The sequence below is a fragment of the Salvelinus sp. IW2-2015 genome, linkage group LG27, assembly GCF_002910315.2.
Source record: "Salvelinus sp. IW2-2015 linkage group LG27, ASM291031v2, whole genome shotgun sequence".
Taxonomy (NCBI): Eukaryota; Metazoa; Chordata; class Actinopteri; order Salmoniformes; family Salmonidae; genus Salvelinus; species Salvelinus sp. IW2-2015.
Genome location: NC_036867.1, coordinates 25824971 through 25842551, shown reverse-complemented (window position 1 = coordinate 25842551; position 17581 = coordinate 25824971). Strand labels below are relative to the sequence as shown.

The following is a 17581-nucleotide window of genomic DNA, read 5'->3' as shown; positions in this document are numbered from 1 at the left end:
CTGTGTTATAGTTATGATTATGAGCATCTAGCTTGCAGTGTGAATGCGATAGCACCATGGGGTATATCAACTATATGCAATCCTCCACCCCTCAGTATATCTTACTAGTGAGGATTAAGATGTTGGATAACGAAGTGCGTGGTCGTAAAAATTAGCACTTTTTTGTATGACAATCCACAGATGTATGTAGCTGGAAATAACTAGCCACTGGTCAACCCCATGTAGCTAAAGCAATAGTTGTTTTTTTGGTATGCTGGCAGACCTTATACATATCTTCTTCCACTGCTGCAGTTGATTTGAGAGATGATAGACCCTGTGACCACAGAAGGATATGGGGTGTGTGGCTGCCATATGTTAATTATTGTATAGAAGTTAGTAACATGAATACAACGGTTTTTATTTTTTCCTTTACTGTTTATAGTAACTGTTTATAGTAACTTCTCCGTCCTCCCCGTGGTGCCATGAAGTGGATTGCATCTAGAAAACAAGAACATGTCTTCTTTGAATGTGCACTGGCCTATCTTTACACAGCACACAGAGCTTGCTCGAAATGAAACAATAAAACCAAAACACTTCACTCTTCACAACAACAGGCAGATGATTGTATTTACAACACACAACCCATTGTAAAAAGGGATACTGCAGCTTTTTTTCATTTTTTTTCTTTAAAATAATTAAAATATATTAAAACGTATATACAATTATATGTGGTTCTAGGACAGAGAGAGAAAAGCGCCATGGAGGGATTGGATCCTGTTTTGCAGACTTGATTATTAGCTAATTTAAAGCCCCTGCTTCAGATGTCACAACGTTGTCAGAACGTAAGAGATGTAAAAACTCCAAAATCAACAAGGAAGCCAACAAATATGTATTAAAGGCACTGTCAGAACCATCTACTGCCAAGGGGTGCAACCTTTACCTTTAAACTCTGACCCACACCTGTAGACAGGGGCAGAGGTCAGTGGGAACACCCTGCTGCTACTCCACCATGGTGCAGTATGACCAACAACATTGTCAGTTATGGTTAATTTTGGGTTTTGATACTTCTCCTTCAACACAAAAATTACTTTGATTTAAAATATTTATAATAACAAAAATGTTTCTTCCTCACAGAATATGATAAATACTTTAAACATTGTGATAATTAAATTGGTCTCAACACCAGCATCCGATTGTAAAAATGAATGAAAATCAAATAGAACAATTTAAATAATAATCTAATCATCTGTACATATTTTCTCCTCCTGTATTTAATTTTGTACACAGTGTCTCCTACTGGTAGGTTCCCATTACTGCAGCTCCTGAGAAAAGCAATGGCTCAATCACAACCTCCCATTGGTTCCTGAACCTGGGCCTCCTCCAATGAGAGGCCTCCAGCAGTTCCTTTAGCCCCAGCCACACATTGAGTCTTGGCTATGCCTACAGTCTTGTGCACACTCACGGCATGCTACACTCCCCACACACACATCTCACTTCCCCCTTCCCGCTCACGCCTCTGTGTATGAGTTCTGTGAGTTGAGTTTGTCTTTCTTTAGCTTGACTCCGTCCACAAGCTCAAAGTTATAGTTCTCCAGAGCGGATAAGTTCCTATCTGACATGTGGCCATGTGAGCAGGCACAGTAGAGGACCACCCCACAGATGGCCCCCAGGAAGACCCCCAGGGCACTCATAGCGATGATGGTGATGAGGATGGGGTCCAGTGTCTGCAGCATGTTGCCTGCCCCGCCACTGACACCGTTGAGGATCTCATTGTTCTCCATCATGTCAGGGAAGTCTGTGATGTCCACAACTACAGGAGAGAAGAAGAAGAGGGTGAGTAGACCCTCATCTCATTTTCAACCATCCCAGTATTCAGGGAAATCTACAGCTTTGTAGATAGCTGTTACATATGTTTGGACAATGCTTGTTATTATTTTTCCCAACACTGAATCCCTAAGCTTTGTGTTACAGAGTAAAGAGAGAGAGGTAGAGGGTGAGCAGACGTATTAGTGAAATCTACTGTATTGCTAATACATGTCATCATAAGTATGTTACTCTGATTTACAGCACTCAACCCCATAGACGTTTTGTATTAATATGTAATATGGTGACATACTCATTTCATTAAATCGGTCTTCAGGCAGCATGGGCTCTGTAGGAACATCAGGATCTGTTGAAAACGATAGGACGAGTCAGTTACAAAGGCACTTTCCTCCAGCACAATAGTAGAAAAATCATCATCACTCTTTACATTGAACATGACATAGAGGGAGTGTTTCCCAGAAACAGATTAAAAAAAGCATGTGTTTCCCAGACAAAAAAAGCATGTTCAATAGCAAATCTCCATTGAGTTAGATTTTTTTGTCCAGAACGTAGTTTAATCTGCGTCTGGGAAACTGGCGCTAAAGGTCAGGCCTGTACACACTGGTGTCCTTAGGTCATTGGTTCAAATCCAGCTCAAAAGATCAATGTAGCGAAGTAACAGTCACCCTTGCAGTCAGCCATGTTCAGATTGTCCAGGATCTTGATATCATCCACAGCAATGTCACCCCAACTCTTCCTCTCCACAAACCCTTCAATCACCATCTGGGAGAGAGAGAACAATTATTATTATTTTTTACCTGTATTTAACAACCCTTGAGCAACCTCTCAGCAACTAATTTCACAATTCTAACTTTATCACTACGCCAATCACCAAGTAGCACTAATCAAACAGACAAAACTGGCTCTGCAATTCAAACATATTGTATTTATACACATCACACATAGTTTTAATGTATATTATGCTACATTGATCTGTCCAAGCTTATAGTTCAGTGTATGGAGACTCTCTCTCCATACCATACCTGATAGGGTTTACTGGAGTGCGGTACCAGCACGCGTCCCTCTCTCCAGCGGTTGCCCTGGTGACCGCTGACGGTCCACAGTAGTATGTCAGCCATGCCATCGACCGTCTCCTTCCTCTGTTTGATGTGCAACGTGCCAATGTGCGAGCCGAACATGTGGTACCAGAACGACATGCACAGGTCAGACTGACCGACTGTCACCACCGGACTGACCAGCCTAGCAACCTCCGTTTCCTGGGAGCCCGTCGCTAGGGTGTAGATGAAGTTACCGGATCCGCCTGAAGAGGGAAATTATAAAGTTGGAATAGCCAATGAGAAAAGGGGTAGGTGATGACATCTAAAGTAGTGGTGGGGAAACAAATCATCTAGTGACGACCCTTGGTTTTGACAGTTCTTACACTGGACATAAATGACGTATACTGTTATCATTAGCTTCTGTTGTTGTTGTGTCTGTACCTGTGTGGTCCATGTTGGGTCCGGTGTTGAGCGTGGGCGTGCCGCTGGACTGTATCTGCCATCTGAAGTCGCTGTCCTCTGAGGTCCAGCCGCAGAACGAGGGGTCATTGGCCCAGCCAAAGTCACACGCAAACCACAGGAACGCTGCAGAAAGGGGGACAGATCATAGGTCAGTTGTGTCTCATAGAGATACATATAAATAGAGGTCGTTTCCTGGACACAGATAAAGCCTTGTCCTGGACAAAAAAATAAATAATTATTCTGTGGTGTGACAGGGGTCAGGGTAAGAACACAGACTGGTTGAAATAGACCATTGTTTTAATAGGGTACTGAGAGATATACTCCAAGAGTATTTGTGTTGACCTGAGGGTCCACTAGACTAGATACAGTGAGTCTTGTGGAGGTGGATTATTTAGGTAAACCACTAGAGGGCAGCAGAGAACTGTGAAACTCAAATTTCAGAGGAAAGGGTAGATACAAAAAACTATGAGAAAGGGAGAGAGAATTAGAGGATGGTACATTCTTGACAGAATAGGGTGGTGGTGGTAGGAGTGAAGAGACTCCATGCAGACTTTGCAAGGAGGGAGATTGAATAAATCCAGTTAAGCATCTATTTTAATAAAAGGGTCTGTGAACGTGATATGGGTTCATTAAAAAAAGTGTACAATGACAGTAAAGGGATACATAGCAGGCGAGAGGAGAGAGAGAGAGAGAGAGTTTGTGTGTGTGTTTTCCTTTACAGCAGCCTGCTGAGAGAGAGCCCATTGGGCACAGACGTCAAGTCAATGTCTATTCTAGGTTGGTTCAACGTAATTCCATTCAACTAGTTAGCCCAGTGTGAGGTCTTTTATAATGAGCAGAGCAGAACCATGTTGGACTCTAAAGGCAGATATGGCTAATAAAAAGGACTTGCATTCCTGACACGCAATCCCTCTACGGACACACACACACACACATACGATGGGGCGATGGGGAGCCTCGTTTGGTTATCAAATTGGATAAAGAAAGAGACTTCCAAAGAAGCAGCACAACAGAGATATGTTTAGGATGTCAGCAATGCCTCAGAAACCCTGTGTGTCTGTGTACGTTGGGCACGAAGGCCCCAGCTCACCAAAGGATAAAAAATGTGAGCCAATATTCCCTTTAATAATCTCTGGGTTTTAACTAGTTTCTGCAGGCASCAGAATATATTTACCCATTAAACACAAAGTATGGAATTCTCATGTGGAACCACATTTCAGGCACAGAGACAAATGTTTCCGTTCCCAATTAAGAGGGCTTTTTGTTTTTTCCATTCTAGGGAGGACTGAAGCAGGGATACTGACAAGCTCCCCGTAAAATGAGCAGCCCAACAGTTCTGAGGAACACTAGAGAACACATTTTTCTTAAATAGTTTACTGGAAAAAACGATATCTACCCACGCACAAATTAACCTCACATGCCTCACACATGCATTCAAAGCCACTCAAACACATACAGTCACAATAGTCTTGTATACAGTACATTGATAATACAATGGATCCTAACCCGGGATGGTGTCCACCTCTGTCTTGCCCTCTGGCACTGTGGTTCCACCTGTCAGAACAACAACACAGTGGCAGGACAGTTAGTCTAGCCATAACACATAACAATGATATATACAATATATACAGTATATACTGTATATAGATATATATGCCATTTAGCAGATGCTTTTATCCAAAGCGTCTTACAGTCATGCGTTCAAACATTCTACATATGGATGGTCCCGGGAATCAAACCCACTACCCTGATGTTACAAGCGCCATAATCAACAAACTGAGTTACAAAGTACAGTTAGCCTAGTGGTAACGCATAATAGTGTAGCACAGTTAGCCTAGCTTCCTCTAGCTAAGAACACAATGCAGCTCAGTTAGCCTAGCTAGCTTCTCTCTTTTGCTGACACTCGGCTGTGTTAAGGCTATAGTTAAAAAGGAGCCTTGCTGACAGAAGGATAAGGGTCAAACACATTAGCATCCTCATTCTTTATTCTGGTTCAAACAGATGCCCTCTCTCCTATATCTCTAACTCCTACCAAACACTTCCACACTCCCTCTTTCACTACATATAGGGCCAGGGGGGAGAGAACCAGAGTGACTGAGAGTGCCATGCACATCACTGATGGCTGGAGACTGCTGCTTTAAAATCGGAGGGAAGAATAGCCATAAAGATAACTCAATGCTTGAGTCCCAAATGGCACCCTAGTCCATATATGTTGACATACTTCTGACCACAGCCCTAGGGGCCCTGGCCAAATTAAATGCACTATGAAGGGAACAGGGTGCCATTTGGGAGGTATCCATAAGGAACAGCAAGGTATAGCAAGGTTGAAGGCAGGGGGAATAAGGCAGGTTATATTTAGGTTAGTGGGGAAAGAGGTCAGTCTAGAAAGAGAACAAGGCTGTCTGTCTGTCTGTCTGCCTGTGTGTGTGTGTGTGTGTATGTGTGTGTATGCCGGGTTATTATATAGCGAGAGTAGGGGTAGGGGAGATAGCAGTCTCATGAGAGTGATGTTAGCACCTGTCACTTCGTAGTCATCACCTGTTCCACTGTGGCAGCTGGCCTGGTCATCATCACACTCATCTGACGGTGTGGTGGATGCCCGTGTGGTGGGGAGGGGAGTGGGAGCTGTGGAGCAGAGGGCAAGAGAGGGAGAGAGGACACATGTTAAACTTGCATTCAGCTACTCCTTTGTATGGTTTGCGGTACCACACGCACACATATACAAACATATACAAGGCAGGCCGTGCCAGTGTCACGAAACTGGGATTCAATCACTGAGCTATTAGCAGCCCTCCTTTTATAATGATGCAGAGTGAGGTATAAATATATATTTTGGATGGTGCATGGTGGATGCTTAGGCTTTAGGCTTAGGTGTGTGTCCCAAATGGTACCCTATTCCCTATGTCTTGCAATACTTTTGACCCGGGCCAATAGGCCTCTCATCAAAAGTAGTGAACTTTGTAGAGAATAGGGTGCCATTTGGGACGCAGTTTAGGTTTGGGTTTAGGCTGGATATGAGATGCATAGGGCCTGGGATTGGGCTGAAGACTGGGCCCCACCCTGGCCTATCATTAGGGCCCGCTGGCCTTGTTGGATGTGGGCACGGCCCCAGCTCTGTTCCACGCTCTGCTAACACACAGCCTGGATGTGTTTACCCTGACGGAGTAATGAGAGGGCTTCCCCTGGAGGGAGGGAGCGAGAGCGAGAGGCAGAGAGGCCGAAGGAGAGAGAGGGAGAGGAAATGGTACATGTGTAATCTAGAATTTCCCTCGCCCTCTGCTAGATGAAATATGAGTGAGATCAACCTCTGTTAGACTCAGGGTGAAGAGGTCATTGACAGGTTCAGTGTTCTAGTTGGAGACTTCCAGAGAAAAATATGGATTAGGCTTTACTAACTCGGTTTTAGCTTACATACCACCACTCATTGTCTCCTAGCTGGTATTAGCACCTGTGTGTGTGTGTGTGCTAGTGGTGCACAGGTCAGCTAATAACCCATTCGCAACTGCCCAACTATATGAGATAAAGTGAAAATCTGAGGCCTGCACCCAACCCTAACCTGCAAATATAAAAAATGCGCTATAGGCTATTCAAAGACGGCAGACATTTTTTTTGATGGGGGTTTAGATATGTTTCTGCTTATAATTTCCGACATTTTGGTAGGCTACTTGTTGGTCAACTTGTCTATAATTACATACATGCAGCTTCTCTTCTGTCATCATATGTTGCCCTAGAAGACTAAATAAACCCTTGTAAATAGAATAATGTAATAGACCGATAGAATTAATACTTCAATGTAGTTGACGTCGTTAAAGTTCTCTGTCATCTGTCACAGAGCCAAGACGTTTAGGGACTGGGGAGAAAATACAATAACAAAAAAAAAACGGGAAAGATTTTCTGTGCAAAATGTCCAAATGACATCAGTTTGACCAGTTGTAAGGGTAAAAAACAAGATTTCAGTTTGGCTTCGATGCATATTTTATGTGGTTGAAACACTCTCAGCTTTTATGATGCTTTTATGATGAAGACAGGACCTCTACAGATGGTATCTAACTGAGCATTGCATTCTCTCAAGATGCAAAAATAAATAAATAATATTTATGTTCTAACGTCCAAATTTTGCTTATCATTTAACTGAAGAAATGATTAATTTTGCAGGAGTTAATATTAATTAAGGCTATGTGAGAGGTTATAGAACCACAGTCAGTGTCCAGATTTCAGTTTCCATTTAACCCATCTAAACATTTAGGCTACAGTTCCCTTGACATGCCATATGCCTAAATGAAGTCCCGTCTTGCAACTGTCAAATTTGTAAAGCGCCTCTCAATCATCCAACATAACATAGCTGGCACTGCTATTATCCTCTTTACCACTTCACCAAATCTTTTCCAAACATTACTTTTCTGGCCTTCCCATCTATTTATTTTTAACTCTCCTTTCACAGCTTCTTTCGTATTGAATTAAACTTCGACAATATCCTTTTTGCCTCCTTGGATTGACGGTAACTTTTTCTAATACCAGATATATCAGGATAAGGTAAGACCCAGATGCAGACCGTGTCGAAGTAACAATGTTGATTACAGAAACAGAGGCAAAGGTACAGGACGGCAGGCAGGCTCAGGGTCAAGTCAGGCAGAGTTCGGAAATCCAGATGTGGCAAAGGTACAGGACAGCAGTTAGGGTCAGGCAGAGCGGACAGGCGGGCGGGTTCTGGGTCAGGACAGGCAAGGGTCAAAAACCAGGAGGGTGAGAAAAAGAGAGGCTGGGAAAAGACAGGAGTGACAGTACCCCCCCTCCCCCTTTAGGGGCTCCACCTGGCGTCCTACCTGGGCGCATACCTGGTTGACCGGGGTGCCGGCGGTGGAAGTCGGCGATGAGGGCTGGGTCCAGGATGTCTCTAGCGGGGACCCAGCACCTCTCCTCCGGGCCATAACCCTCCCAGTCAACCAGGTACTGGAAACCCCTGCCCCGTGGTCGAACCCTCGGGACGCGTCTCACCGTGTACGCCGAATGGCCATCGGCGACACGGGGAGGAGGGGTGGGCCTGGAAATGGAAGACAAGGGACTGTGAGACACGATCTTGATACGGGACACATGAAAGGTGGGGTGTATATGAAGGGTACGGGGCAACAGAAGACGAACAGCAGAGGGGCAGATCCCGGGTGGAGAGCCATACCTTGGAGATGGGTAAAGGGCCGGTAAACCGGGGGGACAGTTTGCGAGACTCCACCCGGAGGGGAAGATACCGGATGGAGAGCCATATCCTCTGCCCGAGATGAAACCGGGGAGCCGGGGTCTGATGGCGATCCGCTTGTCATCGACACCTGGAGGTGGTTTTGAGGAGGGCCGACCGGGCTCTCCTCCAGGTAAGACAACAGCGGCAGAAGGTATGCCGACCTCCTCAGGGAAGAGTGGGGGCTGATACCCCAGGGAACACTCGAAGGGAGATAGGCCCGTGGCAGAGCAGGGAAGGGTGTTGAGGGCATATTTGACTCATACAAGCTGCTGGCTCCAGGGGGTGGGGTTGGCGGAGACCAGGCAGTGCAGGGTGGTCTCGGGGTCCTGGTTGGCTCGCTCCGATTGGCTGTTGGACTGGGGGTGGAACCCGGAGGACAGGCTGGCCAACGACCCAATGAGGGTGCATAACACTTTCCAGAACTGGGACGAGAACTGAGGACCCCGGTCGGAGACCATGTCCACGGGCAGTCCATGGATCCGGAAGACGTGCTGCACCATGAGCTGGGCTGTCTCTTTGGCAGAGGGTAGTTTGGGAAGAGGAATGAAATGGGAGGCTTTGGAGAACCGATCCACCATGGTCAGGATGACGGTGTTGCCATCAGATGGGGGAAGATCCGTGATAAAGTCCCGGGAGATGTGAGACCAGGAACAGTGAGGATCAGGCAGAGATTAGAGGAGACCAGCGAGAGCTTGCCAAGGAGTCATGTTCTGTGTACAAACTGTGCAAGCGGCGATGAATGAGGACACGTCCAGGACCATGGAAGGCCACCAAAAGCGTTGTCGCACAAAGGCCAGGGTACGACGAGCGCCCGGGTGGCAGGCCAGCATGGAGGAGTGGGCCCACTCCAGGCACGTAGAGTAGACGGTGTTGGGAATGAACATCCGGTTATCAGTGCCTCCCCCGGGGATTGGCTGGGAACGCTGTGCCTCACAGACCTGCTTCCATATTCCCCAGCTGAGTGCCGTCGCCAGGCATGAGGTGGGAAGGATGATCTCGGGTTCTGTGGTAGTAGTCGTGGGGCTATAGAGGTGGGACAGTGCATCCGGCTTGACATTCTTGGATCCCAGCCGGTAAGAGAGAGAGAAGTTGAACCGTGTGAACAGCAGGGCCCATATGGCTTGCCTGGAGTCGAGGCATTTGGCGGTGCGGAAATACTGCAGGTTCTTGTGGTCAGTCCTCATGATGAACGGATGTTCCGTCCCTCCAGCCAGTGCCTCCAATGCCATCTTCACCGCAAGAAGCTCCCGATTCCATCATAGTTCCTTTCTTTGGTGTTGAGGCAATGGGAGAAGAAGGCCCAGGGATGTAGCTTGAGATGGAGGGCAGAAAGCTGGGACAGGACAGCCCCCACTCTGACGTCCGAAGCTTCGGCTTCCACCACGAACTGACAAGATGGGTCCGGATAAACCAGGATGGGAGCTGTGGTGAAGCGATGTATGAGGTCCCGGGATGCCCGGTCAGCAGCTGGGGACCACGTGAACGGAACCTTGGGCGGGGTGAGTGCTGGGGAAGCCAGGGTGCTGTAACCCCGGATAAAGCGGTGATAGAAATTTGGCAAACCCCAGGAAATGTTGCAGCTTCACCCTGGACGTAGGCTAAGACCAATCCATCACTACTCTCACCTTCCTGGGTTCGATCTGGACACCCCAAGCAGAGATGATGTAACTCAGAAAGGGGATGGTGGAGCGATGGAACTTGCACTTCTCAGCCTTCACAAACAGCGGATTCTCCAGAAGGCGTTGAAGGACCTGCCGGATGTGGAGCACGTGTTCTTGAGGAGAGCGGGAGAAGACGAGGATGTCATCAATGTAGACGAAGACGAACCGGTTCAACATGTCATGGAGAACATCATTCACCAGAGCCTGGAACACAGCAGGGGCGCTGGTGAGGCCAAATGGCATGACTTGATGCTCGTAGTGGTCACTGGCCGTGTTGAAGGCGGTCTTCCACTCATCCCCATCTTGGATCCGCACCAGGTGGTAGGCATTCCGTAGATCCAGCTTGGAAAACACAGTGGCACTCTGGAGCGGCTTGGAGGCCGAGGAGATGAGTGGTAGRGGGTAACGGTTCTTAAGCATAATGTTGTTGAGTCCACGGTAGTCAATGCACAAGCGCAGGGTCTTGTCCTTTTTCTCCACGAAGAAGAAGCCTGCGCCAGCGGGAGAGAAAGAGGGACAGATAAATCCAGCAGCTAGGGAGTCCCCAATGTAGGTATCCATAGCCTTGGTCTCCGGTCCCGACAGAGAGTACAGACGTCCCCGGGGCGGCGGTGCTAGGGAGAAGGTCTGAACACCAAGCCGGAGGTCCTGGTACTCCGCAGGAATGGCGGAGAGGTCCGGGGCAACTTCTGAGCCCCCAGGAACACGTCCCGGGGCAGGTTGTGCTGACTTCAGGCAATGGGCGTGGCAGAACTGGCTCCAGCCCATGATGGCACCAGTAAACCAGTTAATGAGGGGATTGTGTCCTTGGAGCCAGGAGAATCCCAATACCACAGGAATCAGATGGGACTTGATGAGCAGGAACTGGATAGCCTCGCTGTGGTTCCCCGACACCCGTAGGTGGATGGGAGTGGTGTTGTGGGTGACTCAGCCTGTAGAGCACCCATCCAGCGCTCTAACATCCATGGGAATGGACAGGGGCTGAGTGTAGAAGTTCAGCTCGGACGCCAGGGTAGCGTCCAAAACCTCTTGTCTGCCCCAGAGTCAATGAGAACCCGGAGAGAATTGGACTGGTCTCCCCACAGCAGAATGGCATGAAAAGGGGTGCGAGCAGGGGAAATTCATCGCGTAGGCAGCCACACTGCAGGAGCCCTGCCGAAGCTGGATTAGCCTCCGGGCAGCTTCTCTCCCAGAGAACGGGGCATAAAACAACTCTGCCACGGCAGATGTTCGACTCTCCATGGAAGCGTTCCGGGGGGGGGGGGTAAACGGGGCTCCCGAGAAGGTGGAGTGGCCGATGAGACGGCGCTGCTAGCAACTGGGTTACTGAGGGGCTGTGGGGTTACCACCATGGTAGGCTGCCTCCCAGACAACCCACGGAATTGCTTCAGCACACCGTCCAATGTTCGGTCATGGCGTTCAGACAATGTTTGGACCCCCTCCATAAGGCCACAAAGCAGTTCCTCGTGCCTCCCGATGGTGGCTCCTTGGGAGGAGATGGAGTCGCGCAGCTGGCCCAGGTCTGCTGGGTCAGTCATGGCCAGTTCGTACTATCAGGATAAGGTAAGACCCAGATGCAGACCGCGTCGAGGTAACAATGATATATTACAGCAACAGAAGCAAAGGTACAAGACGGCAGGCAGGCTCAGAGTCACAGGACGGCAGGCAGGCTCAGCGTCAGGTCAGGCAGAGGTCGGAAATCCAGATAGGGGCAAAGTTAGAGGATGGCAGGCAGGCTCAGGGTCAGGGGCAGGCAGAGTGGACAGGTGGGCGGGTTCTGGGTCAGGACAGGCAAGGGTCAAAAACCAGGAGGGCGAGAAAAAGAGATGCTGGGAAAAGACAGGKGCTGACAGGACAAACACTGGTAATCTTGACAAACAAGACGAACTGGCAACAGACAAACAGAGAACACAGATATACACAGGGGATAATGGGGAAGATGGGCGACACCTGGATGGGGGTGGAGACAATCACAAAGACAGGTGAAACAAATCAGGGCGTGACAAGATAGCCTAAAATAATGAAAGAATAACCTCAATGTAGCCTATATAAATTGCACATGGATTTTTTAAGGTATTGTTTTCTCTTTATTCAACCCTTCAACAATATTTGATAAACCCGTATCCGCGGGGACTGAAGGTTATGAGTCAACTCGCGCATCACTAGTGTATGTGTGTGTGTTTGAGTGTGTGGTAGCATTAATAGTGAAAACAAGCATTATCATCCTTCTAAAGCCCCCAGTGGGACTCCATGTTTTACACAGGGCTGCGCTCGCTACAGCCTCCCTGAAATCCAATATGTAAATCCACTTAGGCCTGGCAGAACATGTTCTTATACATGTAGCTGAGCTGGTTCTAGTCTAAATTAGCTTTCGGTGGGTGGGGGGTGGGGGTGGAGGGGGTGGGGGTGTAGAGAGGAGAGGGATAGAGAAAGGGGAGAGAGATAAAGAAAAGGAGGTGAGAGAAAGAGAGAAGGAGGGGGGAGGGAGAGAGAGGGGGAGAGAAAGAAAGAGGTAGAAAGCGAGAGAGAGAGAGAGAGGGGCAGAGGGGGAGGGAAGGGTGGGAGAGAGGCCCCAGAGAAAGGATGGAACAGGGACTAGAAGGGGCTTGCAGTAATCCTCAGGCCAGGTGGGGTTTCATTTGATCCCATGTGCAATGTGCATGAGTAGTCTTTCTTCAGGAATAGCTTTGATGCAGCACGCATGGAGACAAGACAACTGTCCCTCTCAGGGAGATAGTGTTGCCTTTTGGGCCTAGGACAAACACTATGCATTCAAACACCACCTCGACAAACAATATGCATTCAGCTCTAAAACTGTCATCACCCAGATGATAGAAGATGGACTGTGTGTGTGTGTCTGTCTGTGTGCCTATGTGTCTGTGTGTTGTGTGTGTGTGTCTACAATTAAAATGCGTGTGTGTGGGATTCCATTTGAGGCCTACCTTCAATCTCACAGCCCAGGAGCTCGAGTCGGAGGCCCATTCCAGCAGGGGTGGACCTCTCTGGGTAGACCCTGACGTAGCGTGTCAGCAAGGGCTCCACGGTCCTCAGCTCTGGTGTATCGTAGTTCTGATTCCCCTCGAAAATCTGTGGAGAGAGACAGAGAGAGAGAGACAGAGGTAGAGCGAGGTAGAGAGATATATTGTTATTTTCAGAAATCTTTTATTGGCACCATTTAGCTACTGTGCATAAAAAGCAAGAGAGATATAGAGCAAGACAGAGACATTCAGAGAGAGATACAAAGAGAGAGAGAGAGCTCAATATTACTGTCTGATAATGTCATTGTCAATATAATGTCAATATTACTGTCTGATATCTCTCCTATCAGAGGCACGAAAGCAGGCTTATTCTTTCCTTCTGAAAAGGAGCAGGGCTTTAGCAAGGCTGAGAGGGGGGAGAAAACAATGGAACATTCACCAGATTTCTCTGGCTGACATCTGAAGTGCTGTCAGTGGGACTGCAAACAAGAGCCCGGTGGCTACAACTAGCACCAGCCGCCCAGCAGGACACAGCGGTCAAAGACAGACTCGGCTCTCTCTGTCTCTGCTCAGGCTCTGAGAAAGAGAGAGGCTAGGGGCCTTTTCGTTGGTAATAACGTAGAGAAGAGGTACGATAGAGGGAAGGAGAGGTTTGATGCTGTCTCTCTCTGCTCAGCCTCTGAAGTTGTCTTCTGAAAGAAAGGGGGATTCACTTTGGGAATAACAGAGGTAGACGTAGAGGACAGGAGTGGAGAGGACAGTATAGGAGAGGAGAGTGATGGAGTGCAGTGGATTAATGGCCTTTAACACAGGAACAAGTATTGTCTGTCTTTGATGCTCGGAGGTTCTTAGGGAAAAAGGGAGAGACGGAAAGACAGAGGAAGAGAAAGGAGTGATATTTAGGACAGGAGGATATCGAGCCTCTCACTCCTTCATAAATCAACCATCAGGCCATCTGGAACACATTTGTATCCTGTCGAAGGAGGTTGTAATTGGGGATGGGCTGTAGCGGTGCTTCCTGGAGAGGTATGTGTGTGACACGCACAAAGCATATCGAGGCCGGCAGTTACATCTGGGGTGGTTTCTGCGTGTCACATGCTCTCTCTCAGCTCTCCTGCCTCTTCTCACCTCTCCTCTCTCTTGAGGAGAGCATAATTCCACTGAAATGCTTGAGCAACACCAGTAGAATATTAAGAGGAAAGACGCTAGGCAGCATGGGACTAGGATAAGCATTACAGGTGGTTATACAAATGTGCTATAGAGTACTACCCAAATGGACTCCGTAAATGATTCGGCCACAGGACAGGGATTATTACCTGTATCAATGTCACTGTATGTCTGTGGATGGTTTTCAGTTGAAAATATTAAGATCATTTTCCATTAGTTAGTCAACCAAACCCTATTGTCAACTCCTCAACACGGTGAACACAACAAACAAACAAACAACCAATCAAAACCGTCCTTTCTCTCACCTTTGGCTTGTTGCCGTTAGCGTCCTGGACCATCTTCCAATCAGATTCATTGTTACTGTATCCCAGTCTGAACTTCTTCATGAACACCTTGTTCTCTCTGTGTTTCCCTCCCTGGATGATGAGTCCTCTCACCAGCTTCTCCTCTCCCAGATCCACCTGCAGATGAATGGAGATGAAACGCCTTATAAGCAGTTCATAGACATGCATGCCAAGTCTTATAAGGCATTATGACAGAATCATAATGCATTATACTTGCATGCCTTAAGTAAAGCGTTACCAAACTGTTTATTTGCAATGTCATCATCATTTWTGCCAAATTCTTTGTACGTGAATGCAGAATATATACTGAAAACCAAAATGTATTGTGATATGTTACTGTATATGAACCAATATTTCATAATCATCAAACCTTTCTCCAACTACAAAGCGATTAAAAACATAAGAAGTCTATTATTGTAGGTGATCTAACCTGTAGCCACTCTGAGGTGAAGGGCTGGGGCTGGGGAAGCAGGGTCCACCCGGAGCGGCTGGTCAGCAGGCGGGCGTTCTCAGGAACCCAGCTCCGGTCAGTGTGGGACGAAGCTGTGATCTGGGCATCTGTGATCAGACCTGATACCATGCCCAGCATGCCCGAACATGGGTACTCTGAGAGAGTGAGAGGGAGAGAGGGGTTAACAGAAGTATTTCATTGAGCAAGAGGTGATTTGAGAGAGTACCTGATGGGATATAAATATAGCAATAAATGATTTGTATCAGCTGCCAGAGAAGGTTGTTCTTCATGGTTTACGTGTTTAAGGGGGGAAAGACGGGTATGAAATGAATGATTGAGACTTGAGTTATAGCGATGAATAGGGATGGTGTGAGAAACAGTTTCTCTGATGCATCCACCTCTCTAGACATTTCTCTCTCTCCCCCCCTCTCTCTCTCTCTCACTCTCTCTCACACACACTCTACCTCTCTCCTGATGTCTTGTATACTAATGTCTCTGCCCACAGCGATTGTCTCCCGGCAGCCAATTAAAACTATCCTCTCCTTCGGCATTCGTTTCTACCTCTATGCATTCTGGGATTTTCTTTCATCTCTAACCCCCTCCCTCTATGCCCATTTCCCCCCCCCCCTTTCCTTTTGTCTTTCTATACCTCTGCTCTCATTTAGCATTTGTTCTCAGAGCTTTCATCCTGAATCTGCGTTAGTTCATTTTCACCCCTTGAGAACCTTGTGCATTCTGCCTTTCATTCTACGTTTCATATGCCCTAACTGCATGCTTCCAGTACCGATTTCACTTTGAGCTGCGCCGTTTCGTTTGCTGGCAGAAATGTTCCGTCAATGAACCCACACACATACAGGCTGGCTGTCTTGTCTGTCTCCTGGCTGGCCGTCTCTTCCATTTCCTTCCACTTCATCAAAAGCATCTGAGTCTGCAGTGACCTGCAGTAACCTTACAATCTGCTCCCAGGGAACGGGATAAAAGCAGATACATTTTGGAACGTCTGCATCTGTATTGAACTCAGAATAACTCTGCCAACTCAACAGAAAAAGGCTTCATTTCAGTCCTTTCTCTGTCTTTATAGTTATCTGATGTAAGTTCCTGTTCGAATCAGAGAATGAACTAGTCCAAACTAAATTAGAGAGAACTCCATGCTTCCTCAGGACAGGTCCAAACGCTCACTGGGAGATTTGTCATCCATTTGAGGGTTCCCTTTCGTCAGCTGCCAAGAGCCCTGTGAGTGTGATCTCTGATAGTGCCGTGCCAGAGGGAGGCTAAGGCACTCCACTGCAATGGCTCGCACTCTCGCTCTTTGAAGTAGATGGATAAAACAGAGTTAGGGGGGGGGGGGGGTTCCAGGGGATTGGGAAGTTTGGGTGATCAGAGCCATCCAAACTGTTGTAATGAGCTGTTAATGCACCTCAGCGGTCTGGTTGGAGATTGTTTGGGAAGGCACGCAGGGCGGACACACCGACCGTGTATATATGTGTGTGTGTGTGTGTGTGGTGGAACGCCACTGTAAGGGGCAGGGTAACCCAGGGTTTGAGTGGAGAATTATCTGGCTAAACACACACATGGGCTTATTTACCAACAGAACAGCAGAAACTAAGCAGTCAGCAGGGATGAGGTTAATAAGTAGCTGTGTATCTCTGACCGCAGGGCACATCTCACATGTGCAAATACCAGATGTGATTAGACACAGCCTGAAGGCCCTGGTTTTCTGTGGGCTTAAATTGGGACACATTTTTGTATCTCATGAAAAGTATTTGTATACTGTCAGTAATCTCATTAAATGATGATTCTCTCTGAATGTATGTGATTATAGGATTGCAAAGTGGACTGGACTGAAAGCTGAAAACAGTTAAAACCCCTTTGACCCGTATGAACACGTGGGTGTGATCATTCTACAGTGGTCCCTGCAGCATACGCTCTAACCGGTGTGATTAGAACACTTCATTGGAACGTCTAGTTACGATTGACGCAACAGTCAGCGTTTGAGCAAACCACAGTTTTTTCACAGAAACATTTTGCACGAACACAGTCTTTACAAGGTTATGTCCTCAATGTGAACAGTTTATTTCTTCCTAGGTTCTGGCCTTTCTAGGGAGTTTTTCCTAGCCACCGTGCTTCTACACCTGCATTGCTTGCTGTTTGGGGTTTTAGGCTGTGTTTCTGTACAGCACTTTGTGACATCAGCTGATGTAAAAAGTGCTTTATAAATACATTTGATTGATTTCTGTATGCAATTCTGTATGCAGTTCAGACGGTCACAGAAGTAGCAACTGCATAACACTTTTGTCATCCAAATCAGAAAATGTAGGCTACATTAGTCTTAGCACTAACTGAGTAAAGGGTGAGCTAACACAAGCGGTCATATTTAGCCAACTCTCAGCTAATAGTAATTATACAACGGGTGGGTTTAATCCTGAATGCTGATTGGTTATAAAC

General features: G+C 47.3%; 1 protein-coding gene across 1 annotated transcript in view; it reads right to left on the bottom strand.

Annotated features, from left to right (window-relative positions):
• Positions 1-376: 376 nt before the first annotated feature.
• LOC111953206 (neuropilin-1a-like) overlaps positions 377-17581 on the bottom strand; it is a 111228-nt gene continuing 94023 nt past the window's right edge. Inside the window, 10 exon segments of the mRNA XM_023972327.2 lie at positions 377-1789; positions 2096-2149; positions 2469-2565; positions 2826-3103; positions 3282-3425; positions 4809-4856; positions 5820-5927; positions 13139-13283; positions 14647-14802; positions 15116-15291. Of these exon segments, the coding sequence (XP_023828095.1) occupies positions 1488-1789; positions 2096-2149; positions 2469-2565; positions 2826-3103; positions 3282-3425; positions 4809-4856; positions 5820-5927; positions 13139-13283; positions 14647-14802; positions 15116-15291 (1508 nt within the window). The 3' untranslated portion in view covers positions 377-1487.